At 40.6% G+C, this 26,861-nt stretch overlaps 1 protein-coding gene across 5 annotated transcripts in view; it reads left to right on the top strand.

The window, feature by feature from the left end:
• CEP192 (centrosomal protein 192) overlaps positions 1-26,861 on the top strand; it is a 161,769-nt gene that overhangs the window by 6,684 nt on the left and 128,224 nt on the right. For 2 of the 5 annotated variants that reach the window (XM_066246799.1, XM_066246800.1), the window contains exons 2-7: positions 3,053-3,220; positions 7,500-7,628; positions 13,936-14,111; positions 17,287-17,336; positions 23,099-23,216; positions 26,201-26,349. In XM_066246799.1, coding sequence (XP_066102896.1) covers positions 3,057-3,220; positions 7,500-7,628; positions 13,936-14,111; positions 17,287-17,336; positions 23,099-23,216; positions 26,201-26,349 — 786 coding nt within the window. In that variant the 5' untranslated portion in view covers positions 3,053-3,056. Of the gene's footprint in view, positions 1-2,695; positions 2,788-2,898; positions 2,964-3,052; positions 3,221-7,499; positions 7,629-13,935; positions 14,112-17,286; positions 17,337-23,098; positions 23,217-26,200; positions 26,350-26,861 lie in introns of those variants that run through there. The other 3 variants (XM_066246798.1, XM_066246797.1, XM_066246801.1) reach the window with 3 other exon arrangements.

The following is a 26,861-nucleotide window of genomic DNA, read 5'->3' as shown; positions in this document are numbered from 1 at the left end:
TGAGGGGGTTAGAATGAAATGGAATCAAGATCCAGGTTTAGGTGCCTGTTAGATAGATAGCTAAGTGAAAATGCGAAGTAGGGAATTGAGAATCTGAGAATAAGGGGAGAGGCCCAGGTTGGAGATATAATTGCATATGGCATTTAAAACTTTGAAACTGAGGGCAGTCACCAGAGAGAGTGGGTAGATGGAAGAGATTCAGGAGCAAGTGGAGATTCACGTCTCCACTGTGTAGAGGTCCAGGAGATAAGGAGGATCCAGCCAAAGGAAAAGAAGCATCCGGTGAAGTTGGAGAATCCAGGCAGTTGTGTCTTGGAAACCAAGTGAAGAAAGTATTTCTACAAGGAAGAAGTATGAATCCCAAACTGTTAGGTTAAAGAAGTTGAGGGCTGAAAATTGACCATGGGATTATGGGCTTTGGCAACATGGATATTAGTGGTGATGTGGACAAGCATTTCGGTGAATTGGTGGGATAAAAGCCAGCTTGGAGTGGGTTCAGAAGATGATGAGAGTGGAACCACATGACCAGTAGTGATTCTTTTTTGGAGGAATATGAGGTGAAGGGAACATAGATAATGTTTAAGAGAAGAGCCAATTGTTAAGTGATTGTCATTGCATTAGTGAGGGGGTTTTGGATCAAATGCACAGTGGAGAGGTGGGCTTCTGACAGGAGCACGGGCACTTCATCCATAATCAGATAAGTTTTAGAGCTCTTTAATGGTCTTAAAACCTTTTCTACTTTGTGATTAAATTAGTATGTACTACCAAAAATAGATACTTAAGTGCATTTGTCATTGACCCTAGCACAGTCCTTCATGTTTGTCCATCTTACCAATTGCAGTAGCTCTTTGAATACCCTTTCAGATCTGAACGCCTCACCCTTCCTTTACTGTAGGTTGAGATCAGTCCTTGACTCGGTTGCAGATTACAGGCCAGACTTCCTAACACTTACACCACTTAAGGCTTTTAGGATCTGGCGGTATGGTTTCATTTACCATGTTATTTCATACATGCTTTGCCAAGATACACAGATGGACTTGCTATTGCCACCACACACAATTAGTAAGTAGAGTGGATTTGAGAGTCAGGCCCAGGTTGAATCATACTAATTGTACAATCTTGGGTAAATTTTAGTTAAATTTAGTGTCTGAGCCTGACACTAAACTGGCTCACTGGGTAAAGTGTCGGCCTAGAATGCTGAGGTCGCCGGTTCAAAACCTGGGCCTGCCTGGTCAAGGCACATATGGGAGTTGATGCTTCCTGCTCCTCCCCACCTTCTCTCTCTCTCTTTCACTTTCTCCTCACTAAAATAAATAAAAATTAAAAAAAAAATTAGTGCCTGAATTTGTTTATTTGTAAAATGAGGAAAGATGAGTTATGGTAGTGATAAAACTTTTTTTTCCCTTTGTGACAGAGAGAGGGACAGACAGATGGACAGACAGACAGGAAGGGAGAGATATGAAAAGCAGTTTTTCGTTGTGGCATCTTAGTTGTTCATTGATTGCTTTCTCCTATGTGCCTTGACTGAGGGACTACAGCAGACCCAGTGACTTCTTGCTCAAGCCAGTAACTTTTGGGCGACAGCTGGTGAGCCTTGCTCAAACTAGATGAGCCTGTGCTCAAGTTGGCGACCTTGGGGTTTTGAATCTGGGTCCTCCACATCCCAGTCCGACACTGTCCACTGTGCCACCACCTGGTCAGGTGGTATGTGATAAATCTTAATCTTCCACCTTTACTCATGTTTATTTGTTGTCATTAAAGGCCCCCTCATCTTCAAGGTAGAATTCCAGTGTCCTCTCATTTTTTGAGCCTTTCCTAATGTAATGATTTTCTTTACTGAATTCCACACAACCCTTACATGAAAAGCACTGAAATATTTTTGAGATCGAGTAACATCTCCTGAGTACTGGGATCAGTGTCATTTGAAGCACTGGTGAATATGGACTGGAGGTTCTCTATCAGTAGTACAGATTCTTTGCCATTGATTTCCAGACTTAGTCCTTTGTATACCACTTTTACCATGTGCCATGTATACTTTAACTTGAAATTTTATTTATTTATTTATTTATTATTATTATTTTTTGTATTTTTCTGAAGCTAGAAACCAGGAGAGACAGTCAGACTCCCGCATGCGCCCGACCGGGTTTCACCCAGCATGCCCACCAGGGGCGATGCTCTGCCCACCAGGGGGCGATGCTCTGCCCCTCCGGGGCATCGCTCTGCCGCTACCAGAGCCACTCTAGCGCCTAGGGCAGAGGCCAAGGGGCCATCCCCAGCGCCCGGGCCATCTTTGCTCCAATGGAGCCTCGGCTGCGGGAGGGGAAGAGAGAGACAGAGAGGAAGGAGAGGGGGAGGGGTGGAGAGGCAAATGGGCGCTTCTCCTGTGTGCCATAGCCGGGAATCGAACCCAGGACTTCTGCACGCCAGGCCGACACTCTACCACTGAGCCAACCGGCCAGGGCCAATTTGAAATTTTTTTTTAGTGGATTCACTTTTTTTCTTTCTTTCTTTCTTTCTTTCTTTCTTTCTTTCTTTCTTTCTTTCTTTCTTTCTTTCTTTCTCTTTCATTCATTCATTCATTCATTCATTCATTCATTCATGGTAGACTCACTTTTTAAACCATTTATTTCCTTAATTATAATTTCTGACATTGGGAGCTAGATTTTGCTAGTTCTTTTTTTCTCATTGCATTTAGAATGGGTACCCACTGGTGAGCAAGCTCTTAAGTAATTCTGAAGATCCTCTCTGAGTGCCATCAGCATCGTTCCTGCTTTGCTTCTTTACTGGGTCAGTTTGTGGTCATTCATATTTTTTGCTATAGCAATCCAAGAATAAGTTAAGCCTTGGTGTATCTCATTATTATGTTAATTATAAGAGTTTGATTTTTTATATTCTCAGATATAAAGCAGCAAAGTAGTCTGAGAATTACTTAAAATGTGCTGTTCCAAAAATAGGATTTTTTGGTAAGATACATCAGTTTTCTACGATTTATGAGACTTGTACAATAATACTTTAAAAAGTGTTTGATTTTTGGAATCTTTTATTGTTGCAGTGAGATGGAAGATTTTCGAGGTATAGCTGAAGAGTCATTTCCAAGCTTCTTAACCAATTCATTACTTGGTAATAGCGGGATTTTGGAAAGCGTCACACTTTCTTCAAATCTTGGCTTACCTGTTGCTGCTTCAACACTTGCTAGAAATACATCTCGCACTGATGATAGGTAAGAAATGTTTGAACAGATGTTTTTTTCTTTGGTCTTTAAAGCCTACACAATATACTTATACTTCTGTAAAATTTCTTAGTCAAGCTTCAGCTTTTGCTTTATCTGTGGGAGGTGGCCCCATATATGTAAAATTAATATGGAAAAAAGATAGAACTTATTGTCTCTTTTCCTATTACATTGCCTTATCAGTGGCAGGTGGGTGGGTTTGGAATTGAGTACCAGTGACCTTTGGTCTACTAATTACACTGGGGAACAAAATTTTTTTCCGAAAAACACTTGTTCTTACCTAATTCAAGTGTGCTGATCTCAAATCTGATATTAGTTTTTCTCTGTAAGCTACAGTTTTTTTGCAGTTCAAGATTTTAGGTTTTCATCTTATTGTAAAATATTCAACATTTAGTTTAACATAATGAAGTAGAATGTCTTGGGCATCATCTTTGTGAAAATATAATAATTTATATAATGCAGTAAAAATACACTAATACACTAAAACAGTGGTCCCCAACCCCCCGGGCCACGGAGCAGTACCGGTCTGCAGAGAAAGAATAAATAACTTACATTATTTCCGTTTTATTTATATTTAAGTCTGAACGATGTTTTATTTTTAAAAAATGACCAGATTCCCTCTCTTACATCCGTCTAAGACTCACTCTTGATGCTTGTCTTGGTCACGTGATACATTTATCCATCCCACCCTAAAGGCCGGTCTGTGAAAATACTTTCTGACATTAAACCGGTCAGTGGCCCAAAAAAGGTTGGGGACCACTGCACTAAAAGATATGATTGCATCAGAATTTGTCTACAATTTCGAAATAGAACATATTAAAACACTTATTTTAATCATAAAATTCACGCAAAACTTATTTAAATTCTATTCAGGCCAAAATTTGCATTTGTAGCTCTTGTGTTTGTGTACTTGTTGAGGACAATCTCGTTTGATACTCCAGCAGTAGTCTGCTCATCACTAACAGCTCCAAGATTTTCGGGAAACTTATCAAGGTGACTGTTCAGGAAGTGAATCTTTTTTTTTTTCCCAGAGACAGAGAGTCAGATAGAGACAGACAGACAGGAACGGAGAGAGATAAGAAGCATCAATCATCAGTTTTTTGTTGCGACACCTTAGTTGTTCATTGATTGCTCTCTCATATGTGTCTTGACTTCGGGCCTTTAGCAGAGTAACCGCTCACTCGAGCCAGTGACCTTGGGTCCCAGCTGGTGAGCTTTTGCTCAAGCGGTGACCTTGGGGTCTTGAACCTGGGTCCTTCCACATCCCAGTCCGACGCTCTGTCCACTGCGCTACCGCCTGGTCAGGCTAAGAAGTGAATCTTAATGCTCATGTTACATCCAATGTCGCAGAAAGCCAACAGCATCCTTTGAACCAGAAGTTCATAGTTTTCTGCTTTTTTGTTGCTAAGGAAGTTCTTTGTAACTGCCACAAAAGACTGCCATGCTGCTTTCTCCTCCTTATTCATCTTCCTGGCAAATTCTTCGTCAAGTATGAGGGTTTGAATTTGAGGTTCATTGAATACACCTGCTTTTATCTTCTCGAAAGACAAGGCAGGAAAAGCAGAAATAATATGTTGAAAGCATTCACTTTCTCTATTCAAAGCCTGAACAAACTGTTTCATTAAGTCAAGTTTGATGTGAAGTGGGGGAAAAATGATCCTGTCTCGATTAACTACAGATTCATTCACAATATTTTGCATCCCTACTTCCAGAGCTTCATGTTTCAGCCACTCCTTCTGTGTCCAGTGTTTCTCTCGAGCTTGACTGTCCCACAAACACAAAAAGCAAGGATACTTTGTGAAACCTCTCTGTTGTCCTAGTAGGAAACTTACCATTTTAAGATCCACACAGATGATCCAGTTATGCCCCTCATACTTCAGAAAGTCGAGGACAATTTTTATGTCTTATAATCTTCTCGCAGATGAGTTGAATAACTAGTTGGAACTGCCTCATAAACATTACCATTGTGTAGGAGAACACATTTCAGACTCCGTTTAGAGCTGTCAAGAAATAGCCGCCATTCTGTTGGACTGTAAGTGGTAACACCTAGCTGGCTGAGAAGACTACTGATATCATGACAGTAAACAAAATGTCTTCGGAAAAAAAGTCCACAAAAATTTGTTCACACTTCCTGAAATGGGATACTTTAGCTGACCAGTGAAGTACACTCTTTTCTTTTTTTTTTTTTTTTTTTTTTTTTTTTTTCATTTTTCTGAAGCTGGAAACAGGGAGAGACAGTCAGACAGACTCCCGCATGCGCCTGACCGGGATCCTCCCGGCACGCCCACCAGGGGCGACGCTCTGCCCACCAGGGGGCGATGCTCTGCCTATCCTGGGCGTCGCCATGTTGCGACCAGAGCCACTCTAGCGCCTGGGGCAGAGGCCACAGAGCCATCCCCAGTGCCCGGGCCGTCTTTGCTCCAATGGAGCCTTGGCTGCAGGAGTGGAAGAGAGAGACAAAGAGGGAAAGCGCGGCGGAGGGGTGGAGAAGCAAATGGGCGCTTCTCCTGTGTGCCCTGGCCGGGAATCGAACCCGGGTCCTCCGCACGCTAGGCCGACACTCTACCGCTGAGCCAACCGGCCAGGGCCACTCTTTTCTTAAATCCTGGAGGCTAATAACTCAGCTGCTTTCTTTGATAGGCCCAAATCTCTTACTAAGTCATTCAATTCGGGTTGGCTAAACTGCTGAGGGGTTAATGACTGCTTGGCATCAGAAGAAGACCCTTCAGATTCTACAACCATTTCCTCATGCATCTTATCACAATACATTTGATCATCATGTTCATTTTCTTCATCCTTAGAAGAAATAAAATCATTGAAAACCGGGAGTGTCTCAGAGTGTGGGATAGGTCATATTGCTGAAGGAATATTAGGATATGCGATCATATGCCGTTTTTTCTTGCTGATGCCCTTTGTATGGATCAGACAGAAATAATAGTCACTGCTTTGGTCCTTAGGTTCACGCCAAACCATGGGAATACCAAAAGTTATTCTTTTGTGTTTTCCTTTTGTCCAGTCACAAAGCATTCTCACAGTTATGACACACAATATGAGGAGCCCAATTCTTGTCTTAATCGCCAAGGGGAACTTGAAAATAGGCAATATATGCACGTGTCACAAATGATGAAGTATTGCGACTTTGATGTTGAAGTGTGTAACAGCCACACATATAATAGAAGGTGTCAGGACTATTCTTACATTTACGCCTACTCGAAGAAACCATGATTAATCTTAAAACAAGAAGGGTGTTTTTATCAGATAATAATTTTTTACATTTAAAAAGAACTACAATTATGTAAAAGTGATGTTTGTAAAACATTAATTGCCTGTGGTTATGTTCAATCCAAGAGTTGTTGCCCTTTAACTCTAATTTAAAAACCAATGCATGGCCTGACCAGGCTGTGGTGCAGTGGATAAAGCTTCGGACTGGGATGCTGAGGACCTAGGTTCAAGACCCCGAGGTCGCCAGCTTGAGCACGGGCTCTGAGCAAAGCTCACCAGCTTGGACCCAAGGTCACTGCTCGAGTAAGGGGTTACTCGGTCTGCTGAAGGCCCACAGTCAAGGCACATATGAGAGAGCAATCAATGAACAACTAAGGTATGAGAACAAAAAACTGATGATTGATGGTTCTTATCTCTCCGTTCCTGTCTGTTCCTATCTATCCCTCTCTCTGACTCTCTCTTTGTCTCTGTAAAAAACAAACAAAAATCCACAAAAATACCAAACCAATGCATGCCATTAACTGTATGTAACAAAAAGAAATTAAAATTGCATAAAAACTAGAGCATGCACCACAAAATGGATTTCAGATTTGGAATCAGCCATGCAGAAATATATAGAAACAGTTCTAAAACCTCATGCAACAGAAAATGAAAAAAAAAAATTGTTCCCCAGTGTTATTTTTTCTGTCCACAGTGTTTTGGCTTTGTATTATTAGTTCACCCTTAATGGTGGTTGGTAATTTTAGTCATTTCTCTAAATATGATGTGTACTGTTTACCCATGCTTAAATAAGCCCATGCTTAAACCACTTTTCCGTCCTCCCAACCTAACATTTGGTAAAGAGCATCACCTTTACTTTGGAATGAAGAGGTAGATTAATTCTGTAACACTCTTTTAGCTTTGCACATAGGATGAAGGTTTTGAACATTGGCTTCCAGTTGAATCTCACCTAGTGGTTGGTTTTACAATCATGAAGGCCTGTCATGGTAAATTTTGAATGTACATAATTTAGTTATTAACAGTTAAAAACAGGTATTTTTGTGTGTAGGTTTCCCGATATCCAGGCATCTTATTTAGCAGAAGGGAGGTTTTCAGTTCCAGCTGAAACATCTTCCAGTAGCCAGAGTGAAGCTGAACCAAGAGAGAAGTTACAGCTCAATTTCCAGGATGATGATGAGTAAGTTTGTACCTGGATTTTGCTTCTACTTTATTAGAGGTGTTCTTAGTCTTGTGGAAAACAACAGTGTGATTGTGTGTCTCACTTTCTTCTCATCCCAATCTTTCTTTATATCAGGTCTACCGGAAAGTTCTGTCCGTTTCTATCACAACAAGTTTCGACAAGTAAGCATATGTTTATTTGGTGCATGTGTGCCTATTTTTATCACTTAATGTGTACATACTGACGTAGCAAATTAACTAAAACAAAGTTGATTCACGTTAATCTTATGTGTGAAGCGATAGTGTACCCATGGCTACTGATAAAGTTCATTTACGCCACTGTAATTTTTACAAATTTCAACAAGGAAGAAATGCTACAGAAGCATGTAGAAATTTATTGAAAGTATTTGGTGAAGGTACAGTTTCTGATAGGACCTGCAGAAGATGGTTCGAAAAATTCAAAACAGGTGATTTCGACCTTTCTGATAAACCACGTTCTGGGTGACCGTCTTTGATCGATGACGATGTTGTTAAGACCATGTTGGAGCAAGATCCTTTTCTGACAACATCGGAGATTGCAGAAAGGCTTAATTCAGCTCAGCAAACCATTTCGGACCATATTCGGAAGATAGGATTGGTGTGGAAATATTCAAGATGGGTGCCACATGAATTAAGTCAGAAGAATTTGGATGATTGAGTCGTCATGTGCACATCTCTGCTTGCTCGGAACAAAATCGAGCCCTTCTTGAACCAGATGATAACTGGGGATGAAAAGTGGATTACCTACGAAAACATCATAAGGAAAAGGGCATATTGTGAACCCGGAAAACCTAGCCCTTCCACCTCTAAACCAAATTTGACTCTGAATAAAAGAATGTTGTGTATATGGTGGGACATTCGAGGACCAATACATTATGAGCTTTTAAAACCAAACGAAAAGCTCAATTCGGAGAAGTATTGTCAGCAACTGGATAATTTAAAAACAGCAGTCCAAGAAAAGAGGCCGGCGATGTTCAATAGGAAGAACATCATACTGCATCATGATAATGCCAGGCCATATGCTGCTTTGGGGACTCCTCAAAAAATTGCAGAACTAGGCTGGGGAATTCTGTCGCATCCATCATATTCCCCGGACTTAGCACCCTCCGACTATCACTTGTTTTAGTCCTTACAAAATTATTTGAAGGGCAAAAAATTCAAAAATGAAGATATCAAACAAGCACTGGTTCAGTTTTTCGCATCAAAAGATAAAACATTTTTCAAAAATGGGATATACAAATTACCCTCACGCTGGCAAGAAATCATTAATAATGCAATTATATTATTTAATAAAGTTTATTGACGGTAAGAAAAATTTGTATTTTGTTTTATTCCAAAAACGGACAGAACTTTCCTGTAGACCGTATATTAATCACAAACACTCTTAAGTCTTTTAAAACACTTTTTCTGATTCCAATACTAACATATGCTCACTGAAAAAATAGAAAATGATGAGGAAGACAATAAAGTCTAAAATTCTACTAACAAGCAGTCATTAATTACATTTTTACTTAGTCTTCCAGACTAATTTTTAAAAAGTTTTTCAGACTAATTTCTATGTAACTTATATGTGTGTGTATATATATATTTTTTACAAAGTAGGATTAAACTGTTTATAACCTTATGAAAAATGATACATTGTGCTTATCCTTTCAGTTACAATATAGATTTATGTGATAATGTTAACAGCTGTACCATGTTAGGCATTTAGGTTATTGGGATATTGCTGTTAAAAATTTAATAAGCTTTTTTATTTATACATACATTTTCCACAACTCATAGATTATTATTATTACTGAATTGTTTTTTTAGCAAGAGAGGAAGGGAGAGAGATGAGATGAGAAGCATTGATTCTTCATTGCAGCTCCTTAGTTGTTCATTGATTGCTTTCTCATATGTGCCTTGATTGGGGTGGGGGTGGGGCTACACCAGAGTGAGTGACCCCTTGCTCAAGCCAGTGACCTTGGGCTCAAGCTAGTGACCCATGGGGTCATGTTTATGATCCCACACTCAAGCTAGTGACCCTGAACTCAAGCTGGCAACCTCAGGGTTTCGAACCTGGGTTCTCTGCATCCCAGTCCAGTGCTCTATTCACTGTGCCACAGCTTGGTCAGGCTAGCTTCATTCTTATTTTCTTAGGATTGTTTTGGCTGCTTAGGGTCTTTTATGGTTTCATATAAATCTGGTGATTTTTTTATTCTATTTTTAAAAAAAGTGTCATTGAGATTTTAATGGGGATTGCATTAAATTTGTATATTGCTTTGGGTAATATGCCCATATTAATTATATTGATTCTTCTGACCCATGAACTTGAATATTTTTCCATTTCATTGTGTCTTTTTCATTACTTTCAACATTGCTTTGTAATTTTTAGTATATAGGTACTTTACATGCTTTGTTGTTTATTCCTAGGCATTTTAATTTTTTTTTTGCAATTGTAAAAGGACCTTTTATAATTTTGATTTCATTTTCTGAAGTTTCATTGTTGCATGTAGGAAAGCAGTAGACTTCTGTATATTGATTTTTGTATCTTGCGACTTGACTGTGTTTGCTTATGTTTCTAATAATTTTTTGGTGGAATCTTTGGGGTTTTCTTTTCTTTTTTTTTTTTCCTGAAGCTGGAAATGGGGAGAGACAGTCAGACAGACTCCTGCATGCGCCCGACTGGGATCCACCCGGCATGCCCACCAGGGGGCGATGTTCTGCCCCTCTGGGGCATCGCTCTGTCGCAACCAGAGCCATTCAAGCGCCTGAGGCAGAGGCCACAAAGCCATCCCCAGCGCCCGGGCCAACTTTGCTCCAATGGAGCCTCGGCTGTGGGAGGGGAAGAGAGAGACAGAGAGGAAGGGGGGGGTGGAGAAGCAGATGGGCGCTTCTCCTGTGTGCCCTGGCCGGGATATCTAACCCGGGACTCCTGCACGCCAGGCCAATGCTCTACCGCTGAGCCAACTGGCCAGGGCCGAGAGGTTTTTTTTTCTAAATGGTCTCTTGTTATTATAGTGGCTACCTTTTTTGTTTAGGTAGTGGCTATTTGAATATTTCTGAGGATTCTAATTGAGATTTTTCAAAGTTTTTTTTTTTGTGTGTGTGTGTGTGTGGACAGTGGGATTTTTTATTTATTTATTCATTTGTAGAGAGGAGAGGGAGAGAGAGACAGAGAGAGAGAAGGGGGGAGGAGCTGGAAGCATCGACTTCCATATGTGCCTTGACCAGGCAAGCCCAGGGTTTCGAACCGGCAAACCTCAGCATTTCCAGGTTGACGCTTTATCCCCTACGCCACCACAGGTCAGGCGAGATTTTTTTATTTTTTTTATTTTTTATTTATTTATTCATTTTAGAGAGGAGAGGGAGAGACAGAGAGAGAGAAGGGAGGGAGGAGCTGGAAGCATCAACTCCCATATGTGCCTTGACCAGGCAAGCTCAGGGTTTTGAACCGGCGACCTCAGCACTTCCAGGTCAATGCTTTATCCCACTGCGCCACCACAGGTCAGGCACAGGCGAGATTTTTCAAAGTTTTTTTAAATTATCCCTTGTCTGTGGGGTTGTTTAGTTTGTCCATGTTTATTTTTATTTATTTATTTTTAAAGTAACGGATTTTATTCGGTTTTTTTTGTTGTTTTTTTTTGTGTGTTTTTTTTACAGAGACAGAGAGAGAGTCAAGAGAGAGGGACAGATGGGGACAGACAGATAGGAACAGAGAGAGATGAGAAGCATCAATCATCATTTTTTGTTGCGACTCCTTAGTTGTTCATTGATTGCTTTCTCATATGTGCCTTGACCGTGGGCCTTCAGCAGACCAAGTAACCCCTTGCTTAAGCCAGCGACCCTGAGTCCAAGCTGGTGAGCTTCGCTCAAGCCAGATGAGCCCGCGCTCAAGCTGGCGACCTCGGGGGTCTCGAACCTGGGCCCTTCTGCATCCCAGTCCAGCACTCTATCCACTGTGCCACTGCCTGGTCAGGCCATGTTTATTTTTTAATCTCTTGAGTTTCTCTTTCTCCAAATGTATCTGATTTGTGGCTGTCTTCTAGGTTGCTAGTGTGGACATCCCCAACTCTTGGGTGTCCAGATATTGTTTTCATTAGGTGTCCATGAGAGTGGGGCGGCACTCCTGGTCAGTTTCCTCCTAGGGTGAACATTAGGGATTGAGGAGTAGGATGGTGTCTTAAGTTCATGCTAGGTGTTTAATACTTCATTCTGGGCTGCTGTGACCATCATAGCTTCATTTTGCACAGGTGTTTCGTATACCTTTCTGAAGAAGAGTATTCTTCCCAGGGGTTCGGTGTCACATTGACACTGGTCCGGGTTGAGGAACATGGTTACCCGACACACTTTCATCAGCCTCCTGTCTTGCTCTTGCCTCCTGCCCTCTTTCCAGCTGGACTCAGGAAACATTACTTTGGTTCTTCCAGGCAGATTTGTCTTCTGCTTCTGGGACCTTTGTTCTTATTCTGGACTATGACTTCCTTTTTTCCTGCTTCTTCCATCTGCTTTTCAGATTGCAGAACAAGAGGTAAAGTTGGGCTAGGATTGATGGCTCCTGTCCAGAGTGCTTCACTTAAAGCTAGCTGCCCTTAACTGTCATTATAATTTTTTTAAAGTTGATTTTAGAGAGAGAGGGATGGAGAGAAAGAGATAGAGAAACATTAATTTGTTTTCCATTTATTTATGCACTCATTGATGGATTCTTCTATGTTTCCTGACCAGGGTTTGAATCTACAACCTTGGCTCGTCCAGACAATGCTCTAACCATCTGAGCTTCCCGGCCAGGGCCTTACTGGCATTTTAATGGACGCCTCGAAATTGCTTTGACATTTTTACTGGAAGCTTATGACTTAATTTGAGAAATTTTGATGGGCTAATAAAAACAAGAGATAGCTATAGGTTTGAGGAAATTAGATTTGAGAGTTGGTCGTGATGAACTGTCTCTGTTATTTTAAAGTTCTAATGCGCACACCACATGCTTTTCTCAAGGGAGGGCTTTAAAATATGAAAATTAACCAAATGTCCTAACTTGTTTTTCTTTTTCTTTTTTCTTTGAACAGAGAGAGCGAGAGTCAGAGAGGGATAGATAGGGACAGACAGAAACGGAGAGAGATGAGAAGCATCAATTATCAGTTTTTCATTACGACACCTTAGTTGTTCATTGATTGCTTTGTCATATGCACCTTGAACGTGCGCTTTCAGCAGACTGAGTAACCCCTTGCTCGAGCCAGCGACCTTGGGTCCAAGCTGGTGAGCTTTTGCTCAAACCAGATGAGCCCGCGCTCAAGCTGGCAACCTTGAGGTCTCGAATCTGGGTCCTCCGCATCCCAGTCCGACGCTCTGTCCACTGCACCACCACCTGGTCAGGCCTGACTTGTTTTTTATTTATTTGTGTCACCATCTTGCTGCCTTTACTTCTTTTTCTTTTGTCTTCTCTACCACATTACTTTGCATCCATTTATAGTCTTTCCACCTACCCCTGCCCCTTCTTTTATCAGCTTCTGTGTGATGGGGTGAAAATTTCATATATCTGCCTATGAATGCACCTTGGGATTAAGCTGATGGCTTATTACGTGTTGCAACCCCAGTAAAGAAGTGGAGGAACTGGGAAGTAAATTAGAGTTGTGGAGCTGCCTTAGGCACAAAAGGGTTAGAATTTGGAATATCTGGAAGGGCTATTTTCTTCTCATCTATCCTGACAAATCTAAGCTGGTCCTAGGTATTAGTTGGTCATGTGATAAATTGGTTGCATTCGTGGCTTTTTCCTGCAGCTCCATCCCTACACTTTCTCCTGCTGGCGAAGTGGCTAGGAGCTGCCCGACCCAAGAGCTTTCACAGCAGATTGGGAGAAAAATGTTTTCATCCACACATAAAACAACAGAGGCAGAAAGATGGGGACAAGAACAGTGCAGGGGCAAACAGGAAAACTTTTACAAAGCATTTAGTAGTTCAGAAAATTAGCTATTTGGCAACTATACTAGTATCTTTTAAGTCATGTTGCTAGAAAGCTGACATTTTCCTCTAGATGTGATAGATTCAGAGATATTTGGTAAAGGAAAACATCCTAATTTTATCACTTGAGAGGCACAGTAGCAGTAAGATAATTGATTTTGGTAGATTGGCCATCACCGGTCCCAAAATGATGATGCAGTCCCTAGGAGTACCCACAGTGTTACCAGTTGTTGTTTCTGGCTGATACCAGAAATGTTTCTTTTCAACGTATTTTTTCTTTTTGATTAATGGATATTTTATAGATTCACTTAAGGCAACTAACATTTTATAATCATTCTGTTCCCTAATAAAAGTTCTGTCTCTAGGAGAAAGAACCATAAAGAAAGTCAGCATTTGTCAGATGCTGACCTCAAAGAGTCAGGCTTTCCCAGTGATCCAGAGAAAACCAAAGAAGAGGAGGCTAAACCTGCAGAATCCTTTCAGAGTCAAGATCCTGGTGTTAGGATTTTACCACTGGAACGAGTACAAGGTACTAAAGTATAAGAAATTCTTCCTTCTCTTTTTTTTCTTCTTTTCTAAGTGATGAGGGGAGGGGAGATACAGAGACTGATTCCCCCATGTGCCATGACTGAGGTCCACCCTGCAACCTCTGTCTGGGGCCGATGCTCTTCCCATCTGGGGCCATGCTCCCAACCAAGCTATTTTTAGCGCCCAAGGCAGGACCTCCATGGAGCCACTGTTAGCACCCCGAGGCTGATATGCTCAAACCAATCAAGCCATCAATACAGGAGGGGAAGAAGTGGGGGGCAGGGGAAGGGTAGAGAAGCAGATGGTCATTTCAGCCGTGTGCCCTAGATAGGTATTATCGTAGTTGGACATTCATTTATTTATTTATTTATTTTTTACAGAGACAGAGAGTCAGAGAGAGGGATAGATAGGGACAGACAGACAGGAACGGAGAGAGATGAGAAGCATCAACTATCAGGTTTTCATTGCGACACCTTAGTTGTTCATTGATTTCTTTCTCATATGTGCCTTGACCGCGGGCCTTCAGCAGACTGAGTAACCCCTTGCTCTAGCCAGTGACTTTGGGTCCAAGCTGGTGAGCTTTGCTCAAGCCAGAGATGCACCTGTGCTCAAGCTGGTGACCTCAGGGTCTTGAACCTGGGTCCTCCATATCTCAGTCTGATGCTCTATCCACTGCGCCACTGCCTGGTCAGGCCCATTTATTTCTAACCCAGGACATCTACACGTCAAGCCAATGCTCTACCACTGAGCCAACTGGCCAGGGCAAGAAATTATTTCTTAATGAAACTGAAAATGTTTTGGTTTGACACTTACTTATTAATATACATTTACATATTTATAGTCATTTATAGGGAAATATCTCTTAATCTCTTAATTTTCTTTATTGATTAAGCTGAAATATTCTTTCCTTTGGAAAACATGCTATCTTATAGCCACAGCACACTTTATGTTCAAGACAAAGAAGCTATTTCTAATACAGTGCATCTTTTACATTAACTGATGAATGCATAAACAAAATGTAGTGTATGTCCATACAGTGGAGTAGTATTTAGCCATAAAAAGGAGTGAAATATTACAGCTCTAATATGGATGAATATTGGAAACATGTTAAATAAAAGAAGATGGACACAAAGAGCCACATATTATATCATACAATTCTGTTTATAGGTTAATCCAGTGATAGTCAACCTGGTCCCTACTGCCCACTAGTTGGCGTTCAAGCTTTCGTGGTGGGCGGTAGCGGAGCAACCAAAGTATAAATAAAAAGATAGATTTAACTATAGGAAGTTGTTTTATAAAGATTTATTCTGCCAAATTTAGTGAAAATCGACATAAAGTACTTGGTAGGTAATTATTATATCCTTTAACTTGCTGTAACTCTGCTTTATAAAATTTATAAAGTAAAATTACTTCCCTACTTTATAAATCACCATTACTGTGGAACCGGTGGGCGGTTAGAAAATTTTACTACTAACAGAGATACAAAAGTGGGCGGTAGGTATAAAAAGGTTGACTACCCCTGGGTTAATCTGTAGATACATGATAGGCAAATGAATGGAGACAGAATGTAGATTAGTGGTGCTAGGGCCTGGGGATAAGGCAGAATGGGGAGTAACTGCTAATGGGTACAGTGTTTTTTCTGGAACTTTTGGAACTGGAGTGAATATGGTTGTATAACCTTGTGACTATACTAAAAACCACTGAATTTTACACTTCCAGAGGGTAATTTTATGAAACTTTCCATGTACCTATCCCACAGTTTCAGTTAGTGTAAGATTCATCTCGTTTGGTTTTTTATTACTTTTCTTCCTGTTATTTAAAAATTTCAGACATTTCGTACATATTTCACTACTGACACTGTCTTACATGACCACAGTGCTATTAAGACCACTAACAAACTTAATCCTTTTATTATTGTATAGTACTCTAGTCTATATTCAATATACTGATTATCTCGGCTTGCTTGAATTTTAGTCCAAGAAAGATTATTTGTTAATGGTACATTTGTTGTGTCTCTTAAGACAGTACTTGTTGAGATAGGCTAGGTTAGTAACCCTGTAGATTGCCCCAGTATTTGGATTCTACATATTTGCTTACTCAAGGGTGTCATTTTCTTGTTTATCTTGGATGTCCTCTCTAAAGCAGATGCTAGGGTTTTTATTTATTTATTTATTTAATAAATAAATTTTTATTTTAATGGGGTGACATCAATAAATCAGGGTACATACATTCAAAGAAAACATTTCCAGGTTATCTTGTCATCTAGTTCTGTTGCATACCCACCACCCGAATAGAGATCGTCCTCCGCCACCCTCCATCCAGTTCTCTCTGTACTCCTCCCCCTCCCCCTCTCCCTCCTTCCCTCCCCCCACCCCCCATAGCCACCACACTCCTGTTCATGCCTCTTAGTCTCGCCTTTATGTCCCACCAATGTATGGAATCCTGCAGTTCCTGTTTTTTTCTGATTCGCTTATTTCACCCCCGCACAATGCTACCAAGACTCCACCATTCCGCTATAAGTGATCCGATGTCATAGGGTTTGGTTTTTTTAAGATTTTATTGATTTTTTTTTTTTTTTAAGAGAGAGAGAAAGGCATTGGGGTTAGGGGATGGGAATAGTGGGAAGCGTCAGCTCCTAGTTGTTTCTCATATGTGCCTTGACCAGGCAAGCCTGGGCTTTTGAACCTGCGACCTCAGCATTCCAGGTCAGTGCTTTATCCACTGCACTACCACGGGTCAGGCAGCAGATGCTAGCTGTAAAGGTTGATTAGGTTAATATTCAAGTGTTTGGGGCATGTGTATATTTTTATGCTTCCCATTTTAGTAAATTTTTTCAGTCTTTTTATTTATGATTTTAGAAAGATGGTGGGGGGAGTGAGAGAGGCATTCATTTGTTGTTCCACTTAGTTCATTCATTGGTTGCTTTTCATATGTGTCATGACCAAGGATTGAACCTGGAACCTTGGTGTTTTGGGATGACACTCTTAACTGGCCAGGGTGATATTCTAATAATTTTTTAACTGACCAATGATGGGTTTCAGAGCATCATTTAAAAGTGCTGTGTTCTATTTAAAGGGAAAAATATTTTAGTTCATTAATTTGCTATTTTTAGATATTGGGTATTTAGTTGATAAAAATAACTGGGTTTCAGTTTTTGTTTCTGTTTCCTTAAATAGACTCATCTATTGATTTTTGTTTACGATCATGGACGAATAATGAGAACAAGGTAATCTTTTATATCTGTGTTAACAATTTCTAGAATTATTAAGAGAGTGAATGTTCCTATTTCATGTATATAAGTGCTAAGTAGTACTGATAATAGAAGTCTTATACTTGTAAAGAGCAAAACTCCAAGGTAAGAGTAGTACCGTACTGGTCCAGAGGCTGTGTATTCCTTGGTTTCTTGTGTTATTAGAACTGGCTGCTGCTTTGCTCTACTTCATTTTGTTTTGGTTCCTTCTAGAATGTTGGCTACATGAGGGTAACAGCTTCTCTTTGTTTTGTTTAGTGTATCTTGAGTGCCTGGTACATAGTTAATAATTTGTTGAATGAGAGGGACACTATTTTCAATTATAGGTCACCCAAGCTGATAACTCTTAACATTTGTGATCAAAAAAGAAGAGAGTGATTTTTCTATGGGGTAAATTAAAACTGAAAAGCAAAGAAACAGGACAACTGTCATGAACTATGTTGGGTCATATGTCTTCTCTGTGTAAATCACTGAACCAAACGGTGTGTCAAGATAAAACACTGATTTATGAGGTGGACCTTGGTTCACTTCTGTGTGTGTGTGTCTCTGTGTATGTGTACATGTACGTCAGTGTCTATGTGCACAGACGGAGGAATGTGACTGTCAACACCACCAGCACCTTATGAAGTAAAAATACATAAGCTCCTCAAAGGAAGTGGTCTTGAAGAGGTAAACAGTATAAACATAAACAGTGAACTGGGATTTTAGGCCTATAGTATTTATGAGACTTATTTAAAAAATGTAAACTAATTACTTTTAAAAACATAAAAAGGAGATGCAATTTTTGTTTTACTTTTTTTTTTATTTTTTTATTTTTTATTTTTTTATTAAATTTAATGCAGTGACATTGATAAATCAGGGTACATATGTTGAGAGAAAATATTTCTAGATTATTTTGACATTTGTGCTGTATACCCCTCCCGCAAAGTTAAATTGTCTTCTGTCACCTTCTATCTGGTTTTCTTTGTGCCCCTCCCCTCCCCTAACCCCTCTCTCCTTCTTCACCCCACCCCCCTCCCCCAACCCTCCGCCCCTGTTGCCATCACATTCTTGTTCATGTCTCTGAGTCTCATTTTTATGTCCCTTCTATGTATGGATTCATCTCAGTTTTTTTTTTTTCTGATTTACTTACTTCACTCCGTATAATGTTATCAAGGTCCATCCATGTTATTGTAAATGATCCGATGTCATCATTTCTTATGGCTGAGTAGTATTCCATAGTATTTGTTTTACTTTTGTAAGTCTTTTTAAGATAGTTTTTATAGAATGATTGCAAAAGGGTTGAAAGTAAGAGTTATTTCCCTATGCCAGGGATTGGCAAACTGTAGCTTATTGTTCAAATGCAATACGCTACCTATTTTGAACATGGAACACAACCATGTTCATTTGTTTCTGTACTGATTATGGTTATGACAGCTGATTTGAGAAGTTGTGACAGACAGTATGCTGGCAAGACCTGAAGTATTTACTATCTGACCCAGTAGAGAGAATGTTTGCTGGCCCTTGCTTCCATAGCTTGCTCCCTGTATGAAACCACTAATAACTTTGAATGTGAGAGGTGCTTTTTCTATAGGAAGTGCAGGTGTAGTCAAATTGAAATTGAGTCAGAAAGTATAATTTATTTGAACATTTAGAAAAGATGGTTTCTAAAGGTTTAAATTGAACTTTTCCCTTCAATAGGTAATTTATTTTCAGTTGAAAAGTTGACTTCCTAAAATCATTAGAAATCATTGATAATAAAAGAGAGGGACCATGAAACTGGAAAATAGCAAAGCAGATATAGAAGAGACAATTGATGAAGAGCAGAGGAAGAAGTGAGAGCAGGAGGAAAATAAGTGTATTAAATAACCAGAGGGAGCTTCAGCTGCATTGGACTGAGTTAGCTTTGACTGTCTTGGTGGCCAAGCCTTGGAAGGAAGTATGTTTTGGTAGGTCTCATCACGTAAACTATAAGAACTGTAGCACGTTAGCAGAATAAGGATGTTTTTCAGGGTCTTTCTGGTTCAGTTGGCCTAGATAAGGCACCAAGCATGGCACTGTGGATGGATTTCTCAATAGCATCCATAACCCAAAAGTCAGAGGTGGTTTATATAATGTTATTTCTCATAAAGATTTTTTTTCTAATTTATTGTGTTAGTATGGTTTCAAGTGTTCCACTCAATGTAACACCCTAACCCCCTAAACACAAACCCCCATTTGCCCCTTCCCCTACTTCGCTCTTCCCCTTCCCTCTGTCCTGTTATCTGTATATATGTGTTATGTAATATATATAACATCACTAATCCCTTCACCTTCTCTGATCCCATCCCCTCATTCCCCTTTCTTTTTTTTTTATTTTTATTTTTTATTTATTTATTTTTTATTTTTTTTATTTTATTTATTCATTTTAGAAGAGAGAGAGAGAGAGAGAGAGAGAGAGAGAGAGGAGACAGAGAGAGAGAAGGGGGAGGAGCAGGAAGCATCAACTCCCATATGTGCCTTGACCAGGCAAGCCCAGGGTTTCGAACCAGCAACCTCAGCATTTCCAGGTCGATGCTTTATCCACTGTGCCACCACAGGTCAGGCCCCCCTTTCTTTTTACAGCTGTCCCTCTGCTCACTGTAATGCCACCTCTGCCTCTGTTTCATTCCTCAGTTTACTTTGTTCATTAGATTCCACATATCATATGATCTCACATTTCTCTTTGCTCGGCTTATTTCACTTAGCATAATAATCTCCAGGTCCATCCATGCTGTCGCAAAAGGTAAGATTACCTTCTTTTGCACAGCTGTGTGGTGTTCCATTGTATATATGTACCACGACTTTTTAATCCACTCATCCACTGATGGACATTGGGGCTGTTTCCAGATCTTCACTATTGTGAACAATGCTACAATAAACATGGGAATGTATATCTTCTTTTATTTTTTATTTTTTTATTTTTTTCGTTTTCTGAAGCTGGAAACGGGGAGAGACAGTCAGACAGACTCCCGCATGCGCCCGACCGGAATCCACTCGGCACGCCCACCAGGGGCGACGCTCTGCCCACCAGGGGGCGATGCTCTGCCATGACCAGAGCCACTTTAGCGCCTGGGGCAGAGGCCAAGGAGCCATCCCCAGCGCCCGGGCCATCTTTGCTCCAATGGAGCCTTGGCTGCGGGAGGGAAAGAGAGAGAGAGGAAGGGGGGGGGGGATGGAGAAGCAAATGGGTGCTTTTCCTATGTGCCCTGGCCGGGAATCGAACCCGGGTCCCCCGCACGCCAGGCTGACGCTCTACCGCTGAGCCAACCGGCCAGGGCCAGAATACTCAAATTTTATTTCTCCCTAACAATATGAGCAACAGGTTCAGATTGAGTATGGTTGACAGTCCCTTCAGCAGAAGTTCTTCTGGCTGGTAAGCCACTGGTCTCAGAAAGGAAGACTGAGAGAGCCCTCTCCTCAGGCTGACTGCCACCCCAGAGAGTGGCTAAGCCCCTCAACCAAACCCAACAGAAGGCTTGCAGGGACCCGTACTTTAATTGTCCTTGCTCCAAGCCTCTCTCCCTTTCCCCTGTGGAACCTAGACCAGCGGGGCAGGGTACCAGTACATGGGCCAACTGGCTGTGAAGTTCCACCATATCCAATGCACACGAGCTGGTGTGCCAGTGCCAGCTGAACTCACTTCACCTGGGCTAGGTGTGAGGAGCCCTTCCTTAGGATACCCAACTAGCAAGGGTTGTTAGGTTCTGAACCGATGCTCTTCGCAGCTGGCCACTGGATGTTCCAACCCTGGGCCTTCCTGGAGGGAGCCCAGTGCAGACCAGTGGGAGACACTGCCCGTGAATAACCCTCAGCAACCTTCTTGGAGCTACAAGCAATCCAGAGTTTATGGCTGTGTCTGTTGGGTCCAGGTACCCATGAAAATACCAAGCTGCACACCTATGCTGGCTTTTACCCATACTGGGCCTTGGGCAAGGTCGCTTAAAAGGCCAAAGTTCCCTGTGTCCATCCTCCTGCAGCCTCTCTCTGCTGACTGCTTGTTGGGCTTGGCCACTGAAAGACCTCTGGTAGAATCCCAAGCCTGTGGCAATTCAGGGATTTGGAAGGGTGGTCAGTGCGTCTCTGCCTCTTGGCTCCAGGTGTCAGTCTGTCCAGACTTTTATCAAAGACCTCAGTAGGGTGTGGCCCCAGTAGTATGATGGGTGTGTCCTCTGAGACCCAAAAGTGTGGTGTGCCCACAGTCCACATTCTGGACAGTTTCTACTGAGTCTCCCATGAGGCAGAAGCACAGTCATAGACTTAGGAATATGTGTGTGGGAGGGAGGTCTGGCTTAATGCCAGAAAACTGAGCCGCTGACATGTTCCCTGCTTCCTGGCTAATTTCTTAGAATTGCCCAGGCTCCATAGAATGGGTAGGAAGGATTCCCGAAGGTGGGGTAGTTGCTTTCCCCCAGGCTGATGCTGCAGGGAGGGGGCTGCTCTACCTAAGAAAGATGGTGACTGCGATATTGAAGAATGACTCAGCATCAAGGTTCAGGTGGCTATTTCCGACAATGTCTTTCCCTGGTCCTCCAACTTTGCGCTCTCTTTACGCAACTCTAGTCCTCTCATCCCTCCTTCCCCCTGAAGCCCCAGGTAAGTGGCTGTGAACAAGATTTTTTTTTTTCTGCGCTGACCCTTTAAGACAGTGCCTGCATTTCCAAAAGCTCCATCTCTTTGTTGCAGACAGAACCCCCAGCTTTTTTTCACTGCCAAATGCTGTGTGACTGCCTCTTCTAGGCTCTGAGGCTCTAGGCTAGGGTGTCGGGCCTGGGGCTTAGGACCTTTCGCACTCAGGGTGAACTTCCCTGCAATGAGAGTCCTGCGTAGCTCGCTCCTGGGAGCAGGGCAGTCTTTCCGCGTCTCTGCCTTTCCTACCAGTCTCCTTGTGTCTTCTGTGATCCTTGGTTTTAGACTCCATTTAGTCCAAAGTTGATTTTTCAAAATGATTGTTCTTAAATTAATTTGTAATCCAATTTGGTTCTGGGAGTGACAATTGGAATATCTGCCTACTCTGTTGCCATCTTAGAATCCCCTCTCGTAAGCTTTTTCCTTAATTTTTTAGTATCAAAAATTTCAACACTCAGCTTATATTCCACAACAGTAGTCCCTGGTGCCCTCTACATATGAGCACAAAGTAGCACTGTCCTGTACAAGTGTGCAGTTGCATTGAGTCCCCCACCTGTTTTTTGAAAGAGAGCCCATGTTTTAATATTAAAAATTAGTGTGCATTTTGCAATCTAATTTTTAAGGTGGTATTGTTTAATATATAATATTGTGAAATAAAACTGACACTAAGTAAGAAATGTTACATTTTATTCTGGTTCTAAGTGTCTTTAGAGTAAGATGGTCTCTGGGTTGAGGAGCAGGGAATTGATTGTTCTATTGTAGGTTGCAATTGATTGTTCTATTGTAGGTTGCTGAATCCAACTTTGTGATTTATTTCACTTCCTATTGCAAGCCTGTGTTTTTCAAATTCAGTTATGCATTAGTATACTGACTATATTTCTAGGTCTCCTGTCAAGAGATATTAGAATTTAAGGATGTCTTATTGGGTGATTCCAGGGAGGGAGGAGGCACTGGGATAGGAAGAAAGTTATTAACGTATATAAAACAACTAGGCCTTCATTGCCTAAACTGAATTACAAGTACTGAGCACAGTGGCAGTCCTTCTTGCAGCCTGTATTACGGTCTTCAAAGCAGTGAATGTGCTCTTCTTACATGCATTTTATTTCTTATAGATTGTTGCTGATGCTGGAAAACGTTTTGAAGACAAGAATCCAAGCAATGAATTAAGCCATACTAGTTTAATAGAAAATGAGAAACTTATGTCACTGACAAGTTTGGATGATTCTTCTGGTACTGTAAAGGAATTTGTGTTTTCCTAGTTCTTACCTTGCCACTCCATGACTTTCGGCTTCTTGGTTGCAGTAGTTCTTATGTCAGCTTTCTTTGCCTTCTCCTTTACTTCCTTCCCTGTCAGCTCTCAAATGGCCACTTCTGTTTAGTGATGGAATTTTAAAAATATTTCTGTGTATCAATCCTGCTATGATTATGCTTATCCCTGAGTTTAGTATCAAGGGCACAAAGTAGTAACCCCAGGTTCCACTCAGTATAAATCACTATGTTAAGAAATTAGAGGAACCATGAAATATTTAGCTTCTCCTCCTAAAAGACCTGCAAAGTAAGAAAAGATATGCACAGCTAAACATCCAAGTGTATTATGTGTTTCTCAACAGTATAAATTATGCAGGAATCATGGGAGGGTAACAAATTAATTCTGATTGAGGAAGTATCTGAAGCTTTACTGAAGGAGGATATAGTTTCTCCTTTCTTGAAAAGGCCTGTGATAGGCCTTAATGTAGATATGGTAAGGGAAGTACATTTCAGTAAGCAGGAACAACTACAGGAAAAGGCCCTGTTTTGATGATGGTAGGAGGCCATCTGTTTGGAGAACAGCCAATGATTTTGTGTGGCAGGTTTACAACTTTTGTAGGAGTCTAAATTGGGGAATAATCCAGAAAAATAAGCAGGGATCAGATTATTTATAGCTTTGAAGGCCAGGCTAATGGACTGAGTGGGATAAATAGAAACTAAATTCAGGACAGAATTTGTTGCTAAAGTTATTTTAGATATTTTTCGATGATGGAACTGTAGATGAATTTTTTACCTGAATTTATACAGTTCTTTGTTTTAGTATGCTAGAGTCTTGGAGATAAAAGAAGGCAGAAGTTACGAGTATTTTTTTGTGTGTATGTGTGAGAGAGAGAGATAGACAGGGGCAGACAGGAAGGGAGAGAGATAAGCATCAAATTATAGTTGTAACACTTTAGTTGTTCATTGATTGCTTTCTCATATGTGCCTTGACCTGGAGCCTCCAGCTGAGCTAGTGACCCCTTGGTTAAGCCAGTGACCATGGTGTCATGTGTATGCTCCCACTCTCAAGCCAACAACCCTGTGCTCAAGCCAGATGGGCCCGTTCGCAAGCAGTGACCTCAAGGTTTCAAACCCGGCTCCTCAGAGACTCAGGCTGACACTTCATCCACTGCACCATCACCTAGTCAGGCAGTTATGAGTATTTTAAGGGAGCTTAGTATTGATTGCAAAATTATCCACCTGTAAAGGCAGTACTGACTTACAATACCATTACTAGTGATTAGTGTTCTAGTTTTGTTTGGCCTCTGTCAGGCCGATTGTTAAAACATTAAAAATTTACTTCCAGAGGAAAAGAAAAATCCCTGCCAGTGCAGTTTTATTTGTTTATTTCTAACTTTCTGGTTTTTGTAGAGGTTGAATATTTTTAATCATACCTGTTAGTGTTTAACTTTGTTATATTATTTTTCCTTAATTCCTCCTTCCTCAAGATCAGATATTATTTGAGGTTTCATTTTACACTTAATTATTAGTTCACCTAGAATTTTTTACTTTTATAATGGGCATTTCTATCCTTTTTTTAAAAAAATATTGAATTTATTGGGGTATAGTTTTCAGGTGTGCAACTCATTAAACCATCGGCACACTGTATTGGGTACCCATTGTTCCAAGCAAAGTTTCTTTCTGTTCCCATTTTCCTCCCCTTCCACCTACTCCCCATCCCTCTTCCCTCTTCCCTCTGGTTATCATCACCCTATTGTCTATTGTCTGTGTCTATTATATACATATATTTTTTTGTCTAATCTTTTCATTTTCTCTTATCCAGTCCCCCAACTCCCCTTCCTTCTGACAGCTGTCAGTATGTCCCGTGTATTCATGTCTCTGTTTCTGTTTTGTGTGTTGGTTTAATTTGTTCATTAGATTCTACATATAAGTATGATTATGTCATATTTGTCTTTCTGACTGGCATATTTCACTTAGCATAATACTCTCTAGGTCCATCCATGCTGTTGCCAATGAGAAGATTTCTTTTATTTTTAATAGAAAAATAGTAGTATTCCTCTGTGTATACCACAGCTTTTTTATCCACTCATCTATGGATGGCATTTGACCTGTTTCCAGATCTTGAGTATTATAAGTAACACTATAGTGAACATAGAGGTGTGTGTATATATATATATATATATATTTTTTTTTTTTTTACAGGGACAGAGAGAGAGTCAGAGAGAGGGATAGATAGGGATAGACAGATAGGAATGGAGAGAGATGAGAAGCATCAATTATCAGTTTTTTGTTGCGACACCTTAGTTGTTCATTGATTGCTTTCTCATATGTGCCTTGACCGGGGGCCTCAGCAGACCGAGTGACTCCTTGCTGGAGCCAGTGACCTTGGGTCCAAGCTAGTGAGCTTTTAGCTCAAGCCAGATGAGCCTGCGCTCAAGCTGGCGACCTCGGGGTCTCGAACCTGGGTCCTTCTGCATCCCAGTCTGACACTCTATCCACTGCGCCTCCGCCTGGTCAGGCAGGTGTGTATATTCTTTTAATTAGTGTATCAGGATTCTTAAGATATATTCCCAGAAGTAGGATTGCTGGGTCAAAAGGCAGTTCCATTTTTAATTTTTTTTTTCATTTTTAATTTTTTGAGGAAATCTTTTGATAGTTACTCATTTGCTACTTTATTTTCTGAATAACCTGTCTTTTTTCTACTGATCGTTAATGCCACGTTTATTACACCCTGACTTATATTCATAGTATATAGCATTTCTGTGCTGTCCTATCAAAGAGTTAAATATTTAGTTTGTATTGGAATGCTCATAATGATTTATAGACTGAAATTTTAAGTTTTTTCACCTCAAATGTTATGCAGAATTGCATAGGGCATTGACCCATATGTCTTCTCAACCTTTTGATCAAATTATGGTTTAGTCACTACTTTAAAACCTGTTCTATTTTTCTTCCTTTACTAATAGATGATGATATTGATGATGAAGAGTTTTATGATGATCATTTGGAGGCTTATTTTGAGCAACTGGCAATTCCAGGAATGATATATGAAGACCTGGAAGGACAGGAACCCCCAGAAAAAGATTTTAAGTTACCTGTAGGTGATCCCAGTCAGGTATGTTCCAGTTGTTAAGGTTCTTCAGAAATTTGACATTAGAAAATTACTTACTGGTATCTTTGGATGTTAACATAAAACTTAAGCTTTTGGTTTTCTCTAGACTATTTTTCCCCAGAATGAACTGATGAGAAACACATTTCCTGCTTTTTCTTACCTTTCTTCATCACCTACAGAAAAATTAAAAGAATAGTACACTAAACGTCTGTATATTCCACATCAGGATATTTTGCCATCTTTGCATTTTCTTTGTTCCTCTATAAACACTTTATTCTTGAATCATTTGAAAGTAACTTTCAGATATGACAGTTCAACCTAATATTTCAGTATTTATTTCCTGTGAATAAGAACATTTTTCTACATATTTTTAGTTCTGTTATCTAACTTTGACACAGTTTAAATTAGTGTACAGGTTCACATCCAGATTTACCCAGTTGCCTCCAAAATGTCCTTTATTTTTATTGTTTTGGTTCAGATTTAACCAAAGTTTACATTTGCATTTGATTGTCATG

Source organism: Saccopteryx bilineata, chromosome 11, assembly GCF_036850765.1.
Source record: "Saccopteryx bilineata isolate mSacBil1 chromosome 11, mSacBil1_pri_phased_curated, whole genome shotgun sequence".
NCBI classification, from domain to species: domain Eukaryota; kingdom Metazoa; phylum Chordata; class Mammalia; order Chiroptera; family Emballonuridae; genus Saccopteryx; species Saccopteryx bilineata.
Note: the sequence above shows the minus strand (reverse complement) of the source record. Positions and strands in the feature narration are given on the sequence as shown.